At 41.4% G+C, this 16,038-nt stretch overlaps 1 protein-coding gene across 5 annotated transcripts in view; it reads left to right on the forward strand.

Annotated features, from left to right (window-relative positions):
* Positions 1-16,038, forward strand: part of LOC119004955 (apoptosis-stimulating of p53 protein 1-like) — a 47,609-nt gene that overhangs the window by 22,208 nt on the left and 9,363 nt on the right. For 3 of the 5 annotated variants that reach the window (XM_037072293.1, XM_037072291.1, XM_037072292.1), the window contains exons 5-13: positions 6,651-6,746; positions 8,632-8,688; positions 9,240-9,360; positions 10,037-10,116; positions 10,222-10,389; positions 10,504-10,644; positions 10,734-10,914; positions 11,270-11,398; positions 15,967-16,034. In XM_037072293.1, coding sequence (XP_036928188.1) covers positions 6,651-6,746; positions 8,632-8,688; positions 9,240-9,360; positions 10,037-10,116; positions 10,222-10,389; positions 10,504-10,644; positions 10,734-10,914; positions 11,270-11,398; positions 15,967-16,034 — 1,041 coding nt within the window. Of the gene's footprint in view, positions 1-2,883; positions 3,141-6,650; positions 6,747-8,631; positions 8,689-9,239; positions 9,361-10,036; positions 10,117-10,221; positions 10,390-10,503; positions 10,645-10,733; positions 10,915-11,269; positions 11,399-15,966; positions 16,035-16,038 lie in introns of those variants that run through there. The other 2 variants (XM_037072296.1, XM_037072294.1) reach the window with 2 other exon arrangements.

A 16,038-nucleotide genomic window follows, 5' to 3' on the forward strand; every position in this document is an offset into this window, starting at 1 on the left:
GTGCTTCAGATTATAACCGAGATTGAACGTATAAGAAACTGCCGCAAAGGCCAGTGAGCAGCAGCAGACAGTTGTGGTCAACATTATAATGTGATTGTTCTGAAGGTTTTCTTGTAAGCAAGTGGCTATAAATATTTACAGTTGATGTACAATTACAAAACGGTGTCATGGTCGTCGGTCAGACTTACACAAAATTGAATCGACAGGATTTTTGTACATGGAGACTGATTATACATCTCCTCACACTCTCAGCATGTGTATCTTTCGCGCCTACGCCGAGTTTCTTTGACGGATTGAAGCACCACATTTGTGAATTTTGTTTGCACTGCAGGGAGGCATTGTGGGTGGATGGCAAACAAAAAAAGACTGTCACACAAGAATCCAGGGTTTAGAGGAGGAAGTTTTCATTATGCATGAAAAAGTGGAAATGTTGAGAATAAAGTCAGCTCTTCTGGTCCCTCACATCCAGTTAGGGGAGCAACCTGGGAGCGACTGACAGCATTGCGAGCTGCCCTAGCAGCTGGTCTCTGCCATTAGTACATCCTTTCAATGTCAGCTTACACAAAATGCAGCCTCGTCTTCCATGCTTGTGTGGTTTTTCCTTCTGAACAGAACAGTTTTTGGTACAATCTCTTCAAAGTCCTAATACTGACAACTACACTATGTTTGTGAGCTAAAAGAGAAATAATTGATTTGTTACTAATGTCGATTCTGAAGTACAGTTTCACCAGTTCATCAACTAGGCATTTTGTTGGAGCAGTCATATGCACTGTTTGATGTGGTCTCAATAGGTCGACTTTGATTATTTTAATGTCAACTCAATTCTCATCATTTAGACCTTATTCATGAAATTGTATTTCGATATTATCCTCGATATTTAAATTTTTTTTCTTGACATATAAGCCCTAAATAGGGCTTCTTAAATGCCTTCTTAAAGTACACATTTCGTCTATGTTATTCTCCGTGTTTAGCCAAATGTCATCAATCTGGATAAAAATAACTCAACTTAATGCTTTCAAATTTCATGCAGTGCCTACACCAATGTTCAGTTGCAAAATTTGTCTAATCTCCTTGGATTATCACGTGTAAAAAGTCAAGTGACAAAGTTTAAAGGGAAAATGTTTAAACTCGAAGTTAGTTAACGCATGTAGCAACATGACGTAATGTAAGGTGACATAATTGAACGTGATGTAACTTAACTTAAATCACTGTATCCTCAAATTTTTCCTACAACTAAGTAGTTGTCAAGCCTTCTAATTGAATGAAAAAGGAGACGAATTGGGTGGAAAACCAAAAGAAGTCTGGCAACACACAGTTCTAACAATCTCAACAGTGTTCACATGCCTCTGTTCAGCTCCTTAGAATACATGTCATAGAAATAATACGTTTCAAGTTAAGATTTTGACCCATGATATCTGTGATATGACACGTGTTTACATTCTGTTGCAAAGTGTTTTTCCTCATTTTTGTTCTAGATGCAAATAATACTCCAGTTTCTGCAAAATCTGAATATTTTCACATTAAAAGCAGGGTATTTCACTAGTTTTAATGAATATTAATGTCTTTTTGTGGTCTGAATGTCCTATTAAGGGCCTGAAAAGAGGTTGAAGGGAACTTGAGAACTTCAAGTTGAAACATATCAGCTTCAGCCTTAAGAACCCTGTGAATAGCACTGAAAATGTATTCCAATTTCAATTATCTACTATTGAATTATATGTTTTATTTAATTATACAAAAAACATAAATTTTTAATCATACTGCATCTCATTTCTGCACATGTCCAGCCAACACACAGATGACTGCACACAGCAGCACTGGCAGAAACTCAGCTTTCATTACTGTCTGTGTGTGTGTGTGTGTGTGTGTGTGTGTGTGTGTGTGTGTGTGTGTGTGTGTGTGTGTGTGTGTGTGTGTGCGTGCATGTGCGTGTCTTCATCCGAGTGAAACAGATGTGTGCCTCTTTTATAGAGAAAATGTGTGACGCAGCAGTTAAGTCACACGTGTGTGTGTGTGTGTGTGTGTGTGTGTGTGTGTGTGTGTGTGTGTGTGTGTGTGTGTGTGTTGCACAGAGGAGAAGAGGCGGACAGTGTGATGCAGCAGGAGTCAGCTGTTACTCTTGTGTCTGTGTGTGCGTGCACGTTACACGTCGTGTGCGCGCGTGTCGCTGGACGCGTCTGGCGGGAATTTGCGCCACGAGATCGCCGTGCACGCTGCCATTAATCTGCCAGCACCATCATCGTCGGCATCATCTTCCTCATAACACATATCTGGAGTCGGAGACAAAAGGTTGATTGAGAGCAGCTAGTGCCCGATCAGGCTGTGTGGTGCAGTGATTTCCCCTCTGAGGGAAACCGGGAGAAAGAAAGATGGGATGGGGGGGGGAGAGGGGTAGAGAGAGAGAGAGAAAGAGGGGGGGATGTCGCTGCAGCAAAAAGCCAGCTGCAGAGGGATGATAATGATTGAGAGAAAGATGGGGATGTAGGGGGATTAAGAAAGATGTAGATGTGTAAAAGAAGCAAGAACAAGAGGATGGAGGGAGATTTAGAAACAGATGAGAGGTGTAAGAAGAGAAGGGGGTATACAGAGATGGGAGGATAGAAGAAAAGAGGATAAGTATAAAAAGCAGATGGATGTGATGATTCTAAGTCCATCTGTGCCCACCAGTTCATGGGATCACATGTTTGTTTACTGTAGTAATTGAATGTAGTGTCACATTGGGCTGCACACGTCATATGAGAACACACCAATGCCAGGGAGAGAGTTTGTATAAGAGAGAGCGAGGGAGGGAGGGAGGGAGGGTTGGGTGGAGGGAGGGAGGGAGCGTGGGCCGAGCAAGAGAGGGAGAGAGAGAGGGAGAGAGAGAGAGATTGAGGGAGAGAGTGTCGTAAATCAGAGCACATCACCGGGCGGACGAGAGGGAAAGTTGTGATAAGGAACGCTCTTGCGTCCCCCTCCCGAGCTTTTCCCTTCCGATCCTCGTGCATCATCTTTCCAGCCGAAACCATAAAGGTCCGCTGTCTCTCTGAGGGGCTGTGAGGATGGAGTGGAATGAGGTGGATTTGGTGCAGGAATTCACTGTTGAAGGACAATGCAGCAAAATTAAAGTCCGCTCCTGCAGGATCACATGGGACAGCCTGCAGGTAAATACGGCACCACGGGAGGCTGATGGAAAACGGCATGTTAACGTCAGCTGGGGGGCTCAGAGCAGCGCAGTCCGCCGAGCGTTTACAGAGTGAGCAGCAGAATACATGGCAGTGATGTTAAGTGACGGGGAAAACTGTTAACTTTTTAAAAATATCTGTAAAATGCATGTTTTCGTTAAAAAAACAGATGGGTATCGCAGTGCCAAGAGGATACACGTAAATGAGAGCTAATTGAAGGACGGAAGTGTGACATCACTGGCATCACTCTTTCTACTGATAAGTGAAACCAACAGATGACAAGCTTTCACACTGAGGCTTTTAAACCAAGCAAGTCAGGAAGACGGTTCGGATTTAGTGGAGGGTTCAACAAAATTCAGTTTATTCAGTTGTTTAAATTCATCTTTATAATGAAATATATGGAAGCAGAAGGTATCAGGATTTCAATTTGGCAAGCAACTTTTCATTTCTAGTATTGAAATGTACTCACTACTTTTTATTTTAGGAAACAGAATTGAGTTACACCTTAGATTTTAAGATGCTTGGTTTGGAAAAGCCATCTGTCTAAATTGATGTGGTCTAAATTTACATCAGGCACTGCAAATTTAGATAGAGAATTGTTTCCAAGCTTAACATTATTCATCTATTTTATTGTGGAATTTTATTCTTCAAACCTAGTTTTAGGGTGGGAGGGGGAGGAAACATTCAGTTAGAATTCATTTTTACAATCAAGTAAATTGTGTTCAATATAGCTTTTAAAGTTCAAATGATCATGGCCTGTCATTGCTTCCATACAGTCACACATCTACACACGCTTGAACTGTATTACGTCATCATAGCAATACATTGTGTGACACTGACCGAGTGAAATCTCTGGAAACAGATTTACGTTTTGGAGGTTGTGACTGCCTTATAATGACAGATGTCAGGCGGTCTTGTTTTCACTTATCTGGCTGTTAACCACAGCTTCACAAATATTATAATCATACTGGCACAGTCTGGTCTCCTTTGATTTGACAGCAGGAGTACATTAGCAGGAGATCGGTTTGTATCTGCAGACTCTCCATAATGCACATCAAAATATGGATCTGCAGAATCCCACAAGTCAGCGGTTTGCTAATGACATGTGGCACCACTGACTGGAAAATCAGTGTTAAGTGCACAATGTCATCGTCTAAAAGATGATGTAGTCCGAATTATACTGGAATACTGTTTTGTTTTGTTTTTTTAAGAATTATGCAAGTCAGCCTGAAGGCAGTGATGAAGCACAGGGTGGCTATCAGACTTATTATTCACTGGGACAGATATTTAGCTTATAGTGCCAGAGTTAGAGCTTCCATTCCCTGAGTCACTATATGGATGGTTGTTTTAATTTATTTCACTGATTTCATATCAAAGAATCGCCATAACCCTGAGGGATCTGTTCAGTGTAATGGGGTTTCATCAGCTCCTCCCTCCCTGGTTTGAAGATGTTTTTTTGAATATTAAACTAAAGTTGACTGAAGCCTGCACACCCTAATCATTTTCAGACCATTTATCACTCCTCTCTGGCTGGAATTGAGTTTTGAGTGAAGTCCCTGTGATGTTTTTCATGTTTTTAAATCTCACAGCCTAGACTTTTCAGATCTCAGAGATTACAGACCTGCTCAATAGACAATTAGTCACATACCAAGCTCATAAAGGTGTTAATGAACATACGTAAAATGCTTTTATAGGGGGTGGTTTGGACATTTTTTTTAAATGACAAATGCATTTTTTCATTTCACAACATAACTTAATTCTAGTGTATTAGTGGGTTGTCAGTAGACTTTGAGGACATCTCAAATGGGCACTAATAAAAAATGTTTTTATCTTTTCTGTTAATCTGGGTGAAGTGACCCACCACCACTCAATTGTCAATTGTCAAGTGCCAGTCAATAAAGATTCAAGGACAGGAACTTTTTTTTTCCACTTGAGTCATCAGTCTTCTTAGTAAGTTTGTTTCTGAGGCAAACACATACTCCCTCAATTTATCCAGGTCCTTTATTTGTCCAGACCAATATTCGTGTATTCTTTCTATAAATTTGCTGCCATCCGTCGGTTTTTCTAGTGTGGCGAAGAAGAGCCATACATTCTTAGGCATAGATTTAATGCAGAATCATAAATCAGCCTTTAGTTCAGGTATTTGCACCATCGACCCCTTCTCACTCTGAGGTGAGAAAAAGGAAGAGGCACTACAACATTGTTCCTGCTACTACTTCTTTGAACCTATTAACTCTGGGGTTCCTCAGAGATTCATTTTAGGCCCTTTGTTGATTCTATTTACTGCTTTAGTTTTTTGCATGTTGACACAGCTGTGTTCTATGTTTTGACCATGTACTTTGAAGTTATGTTATTTTAGTTATGTTAGTATTTGTTTTTGATAATGAAAAAACTCATTAGTTGCATCCATATTATTTATGTAGTTTTAATGGTTTGAGAAAAAAGATTATTAAAGCTTTTACGGTAAGACAGTGACATTTTCCTCAAAACAACAATAATGATTGGTCACAAAACGGCAGATACTTTTACTTGAGGTGGCATGTACGAGTGATACTCTGGATTGAGACCCAAAGGTATTGTAATCCTGTTTGACACTATTTGGTGGTGTATGTTTTCAACCCCAATTAGAAATCACATTTTCACACCTTTGGGTGCAGGCATGTTTATGAAGGCCTGTAATGTAGTATATCCACACATCATTCTATAAGCTGCATGTATATATAAAGATATGCTTTCCATTTGATAATATGTGGAAATTGTCAAATTGACTATTAAGACAGTGGAGAGTTGGGTTATTTAAAAAACTTTTTTTTTCACTCTGTCTGACTGTGCTGCATACCGACAGTGAAAACAACAGACCAGGTGCAGTGTGTGAGTGTGTGTGTGTGTGTGTGTGTGTGTGTGTGTGTGCGTGTCCATGAATGAACATACACAATAGCAGGATGTGGCTGGGCAGAAACCTTCCATTGTCTGCTAAAGGCATTTCTCTCCGCAGCCCACCCACTTACATGTTACAATCATAGGAATGTTTCTTTTGAAGATCAACAAAAAAACAGCCATAACAACATGTTGTCATGTGTCACCCCTCTGATAGTGAAACATGGTACAAATGTGATCAGATCTTTTCCAGCTCGTGCTGATGTCAGTGTCACAGGCCTATAATGACGAGACCAGAGAGGGTTCCGGCTATTTCCTACTTGAACCAATACTTTAATTCTGTCACCCTGCCAAGGCCACCCAGCTTCTAGCCTAATAACATTTCTGTAGCATGCTGAAGTGCTCTATATCTAGTGTGAGGTGATTGGTGTGTATAGCTGTGCTGCCTAGTATTAATCTCCTGTCACTGTTTGGGTTGTCATCTCAGGGATGTGTAAAGGGTGGAACCAGTGAGTAGAGATACACAAGGGTGGACACAAGCTTTTTCTATGGACAAACCCCATTATTATGTGTAACTTTTTTTTGAGTGTTCTCGTGTGTGTGTGTGCGCAGGTTCCCCGTGTGGAGCTGACCCTCTCTGAGCTCCAGGAAATGGCCACGAGACAACAGCAACAAATAGAGACTCAGCAACAGATGTTGGTGGCCAAGGTAACTCATGCACACACACACACACACACACACACACACACACACACACACACACACACACACACACACACACACACACACAGCTGCTGGATGGATTGCCTGTCAGTTAGTGTAAGGTTACCCACATTTGACTCTGTCTGGAAAGGTCGACTTTGAGCCCTGAGGAACCTTGGAGGAGTTTGTGTGTGTGTGTGTGTGTGTGTGTGTGTGTGTGTAAGGATCAGGGAACATATGTCTTCCTTGGAAACAGGACATGTGATCCAGGTCAGAGGTTTAAGGACAAGGTTTGTGTGCGTGTGTGTGTGTGTGAGAGAGAGAGAGAGAGCGAGAGAACGAGAGAGAGCGACACAGATTGTGGCAATTCCCACATTGGGAAGTGACCTTTCAGTTGACAGGAAATAAGGTAATCGGGGACCCACATCTGGTGGGAAGCTGAAGCAGGATTGTACTCCAGGAAAGAGTTAGAAAATCATGCCAAAAAAACCCAAAAGCACAATCTCTTCAATATGATGAAACATATAACATATTTCTTTCAGCAGGTTTTCACGTACCAACTTTGATTTAGTCAGTTTAGTCAGTAAACAACACTCCATTTCCTTCTTCCTCTGTGTGTGTGTGTGTGTGTGTGTGTGTGTGTGTGTGTGAGAGAGAGAGAGAGAGAGAGAGAGAGAGAGAGAGAGGCACACAGGTCAGCTGTACTATAACAGAGGAAGGTGTAAACTGCCTCAGTCAGCACATTACACACTATGACTTCTCCTCTCTCTCTGTTTATTTCTCCCCTTGAGGCTTTCTGCTTTATAATGTGTGTATAGATAGGTATATGCATGCAAAATTAATGGAAACCAATATGCGAAAATATGTGCTTAAATATTATGTTGTTCAAATTTTTAGTGTGAGACATATATACATATATATCAGGGCTCAATAAATGAGTACTTTACTGTATGCGATAAAAAAATATGCTTATTCTTCTTCTATCCTCTGAGCAATTCTGTCATCACTGCATTAGCCTAAATATCACTGCATTGTGTAAAATGTCTCATAAAGAAACATCAGTAATAAGGTTCAGTATGAACACCTGCACAGGTGTTGTCATTAACTGGCTAATTGGACCTCTACACAGGTGGGTGGAGCTATGATGGAACTAAAGGGGGCGTAGCAAGGGACATGAAAAAAAAGCACAGGTGAAACATACGTTGTGAACCTCGGCTCCATTCCTTCAAGTGCGAGTTATGACATTGAATCAGCATTCCCAAACACCAAGGAACGTAAAAAAGAAGCAAGGGTCATTACATCACCAACTCTTCAGGCGTTTCTTCATCAGAAGTAAAATAATGTTGATATGTTGGGCTTTAGTGTGTTTCTTCATGCATATCAGTTACACCTTTTCCTGCTATGAACAAAAAAAACTCCTGTGTGGGCTGACTGTGGGTGTGCATGGACACAAAACAGACAGGAGCTTATCTTTCATAAGCAGTACAAACCATTAAATGGAATTTGTATGAAATGTCGATCAGCTGATGATCACTAGAAAACAGTGATCAGAGACAGTGTGTGCTTCTTACAAGTGTAATATTTCTATTCGTCTTCTATGACAGCATCTTTAGCAGCCAGTACACAGAAATTCTACATGACAACTTGATGAATGTGAAACTGTTGAAACACGGACAGAGGTCAGACAAACGGGCAGCACTGGACTTAAAAAACACACAGCATACTGTAGCTTGTCGGACACGATGGATAGAGGGAGGATGCGATCCCCCCCGGTTCCCCTTATGTTAAAAAAAAAGCCATTAAGTGCCTTTTTTGATGTCCTTATGGTAGATAAAACATGATAAAGTGTCCTCTTAAAATCTAAAAATCTTCACACCTTTTTCTCTTCCAGGAGCAGAGACTAAGGTATCTTCACCAGGGCGGCAGATCTAACCAAGGACAGACACAGGTGAGGTCCATATATCTGCCTGTTACTTATAAGTCTTTAAACATGTTCTACAAGGCACTGGAGAAAATGTGAACCTTTATGTTACATTTTCTTTTTATATACTTTTATAAAATAGTAGTATAGTAGTATAATCCCAAATTGGGAAATTCTTTTTTCCGATCACGTTACATACAGGCATGCACACACACACACACACACACACACACACTGAGTGTAAAGGAGATGAGTGAAGGGGGTGCCACACACGCTACGGTGCTCAACGAGCAGTGTTAGGGGTCAGTGCCTTGCTCAAGGGCAACTCGGCAATACCCAGAGTGTGAACATTCTCCAACTGCCAGTCCACATCATACTTTTTTTTGAGTGCCCCCTGTGATGCCCCGTTACAGAGTTCAAATTGTATACTATGATAAATATCTGTTAAATGACAGTAATAGAGACCTGTTTATTCAACTCTTGTTATGGAAACACAGTTGTCTCATCTTGAATGCCAATTTTGATCAAAATGCTACGCGCTATTTCGCTTATGTCTTTTCTTCGTGTCTCTCGTTTAGTCCGAAGCGGAGAAGCTGCAACAGTTGAAGGAGCGGGTGGAGACTCAGGAGGCCAAGCTGAAGAAGATCCGAGCCATGAGAGGACAAGTCGACTACAGTAAACTGATCAACGGAAACCTCTGTAAGCCTGAACACACTGAGCATGCTGCAGAGAGGATGACTGTGCATCGCAGCCACTGCAGTTTATGACTACACATTAGTGAATCATAACATAGTCTTGCTGATTCAGCTTGAGGGATGCCTTTACAAAAATGTGGCTGAATTTCATTCAGCTTAAAATTGTAGAAAGTGAGATTTTCCTCCTCTTTTTTTTTGGACTATTGAGCAGGTTTAGGTGCTAAATATCAAACACCCAATTCATTGAGAAATGGACACAGCCTGCATCCTGGAGCGATTCCTTTAAATTGGCAATTGCATTGACCACAGCTGTGGCTGCACCGGCAGAGCTGATGTGGAAACACAGTGGGAAGTGCCTGCTCAGGTCTGTGAGAGCTGACCAATCAGTGCAGACTGGGCTTTTCAGGAGGGGGGGCATTAAAGGGAAGGCACAGGGTGAATAGAGGTACTGCAGCAATAGGCAGCATGGAAAAGTTAATAGTTTAGATTTTCATAGTTTTATTTTGAGTGTCTGCTAGAAGGTCATTACATGCTTTAATGTGGAAAAACAAAACAAACTGAAAATGAGTATAATGTGTGAGCTCTAACGGTGACTGTTTAATGCCAGGATCATGAGCATAGCATCCTGTGTAACTTAAGATATTTCAATCTAATTTGTATTTCCTGGTTTGTGTCTCCAGCTGCAGAGATTGACCATGTCAGCAGCCTGTTTCAGGAGAAGCAGGCAGAGCTGCAGTCTGCTGTGGTCAGAGTCGACCAGGTAACATGGAGGGTTGAGTGAGGTTTCATTAGAACAGTTAAAATCAAGCAAAACTGAGTTTGTGGCGGGCGAGTTGTTAAGTTCTTTCTTTATAATTTTGACCAGTTGACTCAGCAGTTGGAGGACTTGAGGAGAGGACGCCTTCAGCTACACTCTGTTGCATCAGGGCAGGGGGGACCCACTGGTTCCCAGGGTGCACCTCCTGGCCAGAAAGGATCCTCCTTGTCTGGTCCTGCAGCCCTAGAACTAAGGAAACTCTACCAGGAGCTGCAGGTAAATTAAACCACATCACAATCTTCTTAATTGACAAATGAACACATTATTTTGGTTGGAAAATAGTTTTTCGGAAAATGGAGGATGAAAAACTTGTAATGCTGCATGTTTCAGGCTCGTAACCGTCACAACCTGGAGCAGAGCACCAAGCTGGCCCAGAACAAGGAACTGCTAAACAAGAGAAACGCCCAGGTGACGGTGATGGATCAACGCATCGGAGACCTGAGAGAGCGACTGCATAAGAAGAAAGCAGAAGTACGCAACTCTTATCACGGATCTTTTTTTTTAATAGTTAACCTTGACAGCTACTTTAGGTCTAAATCTGTCTGTCTTCACCTCTTAAGTTGAGTCGAATGAATGGAGGAGGCCTGTCCTCCCCTCAGACCTCCTCTCATCCAGGCAGTGGAGTCTCGGGGCGAGTCGCGGCTGTCTGTCCCTACATCCAGGTTCCGGCGGAGGGGAGACAGGAGGCGGGGGACCCACCACCCAAACCAGCCCCGCTCAGCCACATCCGCTCCCTCTCAGGTTGGTAGACGTACTAACCCTTTACTTCAGAGTTTCTAGCTGCACTGTCTTAAATCTCTGTCTGGGCTCTAACTTGCTGTCTGTTTCCTTTTCCCGTCTGTTGGCTCTTTCTTTTCCTTTTCCCATCCCTGTTCTTGTTGATGTTACCTTAAATGTGATGTGTTGATGTCACTGGTGGTTTCGTGATGATTGTTTTGTCACCCGTTGATGTTCATGGTGGTGGTGGTTGTTGTTGAAACCATTTGATGTCATTATGATGGTGTTCGTGTTGACATTGTTTACGTGATTGTCACTGTCATGGCTGGCGTCTTGTTACTGTCGTTTGGTGGTGGGTGTGGTGGGCGTGACCATGCAGAGGAGGACAGGAGCGGAATCAGGAAGCCTCCCACCAAATGGAAAGTGTCAGATTTAGACATCGTCCTGTCAGACCCCACTGGAGTGTGGGAGGGACCTCCGTCCCCTCAGTCGGGTGACAGTAACAACAGTGAGTCCCTTAAAGGTGCTAGAGAAACTGATATTAGATTAGCAGCACCTGCTTCCTCACTCACCGTTATGTAGACAAAGTGTGTGTGTCCTGGTCTAAAAAGGTGTGGTATGGAGTGTGTGTCTAACTACAGACAGATGGTCTGGAGAACATAATTGAATCAGCTTCAGAGGAGACCTCAAATTGTAAGGGTCAAATGTACGGCCGCATACATGACATCTGATCGCCAGCAGCTGCTCGGTGTTAGGGAGTCGAACATAAGAACATAAACTGAAGGCAAACCCCAGTCTGGACTGAGGCTCATATTCAATAACTCCTTCATGTTTTGCCACCTGGTGTGACGAGGTCAGATGCAGTAAAAACTAATTCATCATCCTCAGATCCACTTTCAAATTAGAAGAGTAATTTTCGAATAACTGTTTTTTTTTTTTTTTTTTGTTTTATTTTCATTTGAACTTGAAAAAGTTTTTAAAAAATAAATAAAATGAGATGTAAAGAAACAGTGTTTTATATTTGGTCAAGACCAAAGACGAAAAGAACCAAAGGTCAATGTGATAATTAATTGACTCAAAGGAATAGTTTGGCATTTTATGGCTAATAGCGTTCTTTCTGAGGATAAGATCAGCAGATCAATATCACTCTAATGTCTGTGCAATAAATATGGAACTCCAGCCAGGAACTGGTTGGTGTAGCCTGGTACAAAACCGCAACAAAACCCACCACAAGTTGTGGTTTTCCAGAGGGTTGTGTACCAGATGGGATACTTTGTTTCCCAGAAGAGCGAAGACATGACCCGTCCTTCTTGCTTCTCATTGTCTTACCCTGATATTCTTCACTGACCTCGTGCCTTAACCTAACCAACCCGGCACTAGCCAATCAGACCCAGAGTAGGGTGACTTCGGTCTGCTAAGCTAACTGTCACATGGCTTCATAAATACCATAGTGACTTTAGAGTGGTATTAGACCTTTCATGTAACTGCAGCTCACTAAACCCATTTCTCTAACATGCTGCATTTTTTAATCCAGTTAATAATCACCCTAACTTAACCTTTTAGCGTCAATAGCTAATCTAGTGTGGGACTTGTCATCACAGCACAGCCTTGTCTCATTAACCACTGACCATGCTGCATCAGGCCACTATCATCCTGTAGTATGCCAACTGGCACTTTCCACTATTGTTTACAGTAATACATCAGTACACCCCAGCTGCAAGTAGCAGAACTTTTCTTAGTCTCACTTAGTATAAGTACTCAGGACAAACAATGTGCCTTGAAACAGCTCTCATACAAATCCCATTGTGTTCTTGAATGCCAGAGCAAATGCCACAGCTCTATTTATTATCCCAGCTTACATAATCTGGAAAACATAGCGTTTTAAATCATGTCAACAGTCTACTGCACAAGGAGCCGAAACAAATGAATGAAATTGAGTCTACGACACGATAACTGTTCTGTGTATGTATTTTAGGTAAGTCATGGTAACTGTTGTCACTGTTATAACAACAAGTGTATATCCGTCATATTGTCCGGATGATAATGCATTATAAGCATACCACTCTACAGTCTTAGAGCAAATTAATCCTTTACATTGCCAATGGTGTGAATAATTTAGTGATTCACTGAAAATCCTCAGAATTAAGAGAAATGGTTTCATATTCAGCTGACTCATACTAACAATTGGAAGAAAGGGGTAACAGAACCTAATTTCTGAAAGAAAATCTCCTATTATGAATGTTCCATAGCTAATGATCAACAGAAAAGGCTTCTCATATCCTGAAGCTTCTGTTACTGAATCACAATGGATAACAGACACAGTTGTTTTACTGGTCAGCGGTGTGTAACTGCATGATGATGGCCGCCTCTTGAACTCCAAACAACTAGGGACAGCATATCAGCAGAGTAAGCTCTAACTGTTGCTAATGTTATTATGAAAAAGGATTGGCTGGGGCTAGCTGGTCCCCATGCTAACTTCATTAGATATCTCTGTAACACATCATGACTCTCATTTATTTGCATTCTGTTGATCAATTTAGTTCATTCTTTAAACTCAAATCCATATGTATTGCACCTGTAGATACTTATATATTTTGTTGGAACATTTCAACATTTTAGGGATTTTTTTGATAGTGCCATGAGTTAACAAGAGTTAGATAGAAGATGATTGCCACTCTAAATTCTGTCCGCTTTCTTTGCATTCTCTCTTGGCCCAGTTGCTCTGTACAGTCCTGAACATTGGCCCTCAACCCTAGATGGCCCTCTAACATTCCTGGATTGCTTGATTATGCAAGGCTTTGTAATATACAGCATGATTATATTTCATATCCACGTTGTGCATCCATGTGTGTGGTTGTTCATGGGAAACCGTACCATGCCGAATCACACCTCTTCCAACCCTGCCAGGGCCACTAGTCAAACAAACCGGACTTTGGGGTCAAAACCTGCTTGGGCACGCTATGGATTGATTAGTGTGAGTGTGCCCTCGATGTCAAAACCACAGCTAGCAGTGAATTGGCTTATTTTAATTAAACATAACAAACATAAACAGGGAGAAACAGCCAGCCTGGGTCAGCCTGAAGGTAATAATAGCCACCTACCACCACCTCTAAAGCTCACAAGTTAGAATGGTATATCTTGGTTGTTTAATCCATACAAAAAACTAAGCCCGAGTACAAAAATGTGTGGATTATTCTGCAACTTCCTGCAGTTTTAGTAGGTAAGAGGTGCTGACAGGAGTATTAGCTTCATGCTAAGCTAAGCTAACAAGTGACATAGGTTTTCCAGACTAACTCTCTTTCAAAAATGTTGAACTGTTCCTTTAATCTTTGTTAAACGTAATGAGATGTGTTGATCAGACTCCACTGTTGATATGAATATGTTTCATCATGTTTTCTGCTAAGAGCATTAACTAAGTGTTGCCAAGAAGAGGCTCGGGCCTCCGAAAAACCATGAAGCTGCATTTTCGCGTCGGCACGTACAGTGGTGCTGCCTGTTCTGTAAACAGTACTGTCTTTCCTCCACAACACGAGTGGCTTCTAATCTCAGCTCTCAGGCAGATAGCCAAGTTTCCACCTCGCACGCACAGAGCTGACTGTTTCCTGACGTGACTTTCCTCTTCTTGAGGTCAGCAGGTTACAACAGCAGTCACCGGTCTCACTGCCCAGCTGAACTGACTGCATGGGTCGAAGGTTTAACAGTTAATCAGTATTTATCTGGTATGTGCCAGAACTGCGATGCAGCTGTACCACAGCAAGGCCAAACAGTTAGGTAACAGTTTAAAATTATACTTAGACAATGGACACTGAATTGTAGCCACCTGTAACATAAAGTAGAAGTTTAATGTCTCACAATGGACTTCAAATCATTTTTAGCTAGCTTTTTCAAGAAAACTTTGACTGGCAATCGTTGAGGCAGTTGTTCCACCACTTTAAAAAACACAGCTTATTTTTTTTTTATTTTTTATTTTTTCAGTCCTAATGAGCAAATTTAACATGTAGTATGCAATCACTTTGAACTAAGAGGTCACACATGCTAAATATTACCTGCCTAACATGTAACATTGTTAGTTTAAGCATATTAACATGCTGATATTAGCATTTGGCTGAACCACCACTGTGCCTACAGCCTGACAGTATGTTTGATTGAAGTCTGCTTTATTCTATGTGGAAGTAAGGTGGTGTTGAACTGCTCTTAAGTTGTATAGCTTTAAGCTTGACCACTGAACTTCAGGACAGTCACCATCAACCAAGTCAGCCTGTTGCCAACTCATTATGTAACACAACCTCTTTGGATACATGCAGCATACTGGGCAAGTCTGTTTAAAACCTTGCCAGCAACAGTTGTGTGTTATTTGACATTTTGGACAACTCAGTGTTGTTATTCTGCTAAAAACAGAAGAACAGCGCCCAAAATTTCAATTGTTTGACTTTTTTAAGAATGTATTTTATTATTATCAGATACAGACGTTACCAAGACGACAACTACGCTATCCACAATATTTTCAACGGTGCTTTTGTTCCCATTGCTTCACTACTTGATGCTAAACACAAGTTTGCAATGTACACTGTAATCACCAATCTGAACATGTAGACTAGTTGGTAAGCAATTCAGTGCTTGTCTTGTTTAAAGCCACAAATTGAAAATAAATAAATGACTTGGAGTCTGTTCCAAATACTGTATAATTTTTATGTGGTACCTAATGTGGCACCATGTAGTTCCCATTAAACCAAAGCTTGTCATGCACACATTGTTTTTATGTTATTCTTGGCGTAAAGTATACGTATGGTTAATAATATATTTTCTTTTTAGCCATTTGTTTTGCCTCATATATTTATACTGTGTCAGTGGAAGGTCATACTAGGGGCCACCAGATTCCTTCCAGTCCCTTTGCAGTATAACATAACAAACTAACCTTCATACCACCATGTCTCCCTCTTTCTAACTTCACCTTACCTCACCTTTCCTCGATTTTATTTTAAAAACATTTTCACTCCTGTCGTTCTGTTTTTGCCTCCTCCCCCTCCTCCTTCTGCTTTTCCTGGTGTAATCTTTGTTCCCTCTCTCTCTGTTTAGCTAATGAAGCATCATGGCCTAGCATCAGTAAGAGTGTGTCGGATTGGAAGACCAACAGTCCAGAACAGGTAA

Source organism: Acanthopagrus latus, chromosome 16, assembly GCF_904848185.1.
Source record: "Acanthopagrus latus isolate v.2019 chromosome 16, fAcaLat1.1, whole genome shotgun sequence".
NCBI classification, from domain to species: domain Eukaryota; kingdom Metazoa; phylum Chordata; class Actinopteri; order Spariformes; family Sparidae; genus Acanthopagrus; species Acanthopagrus latus.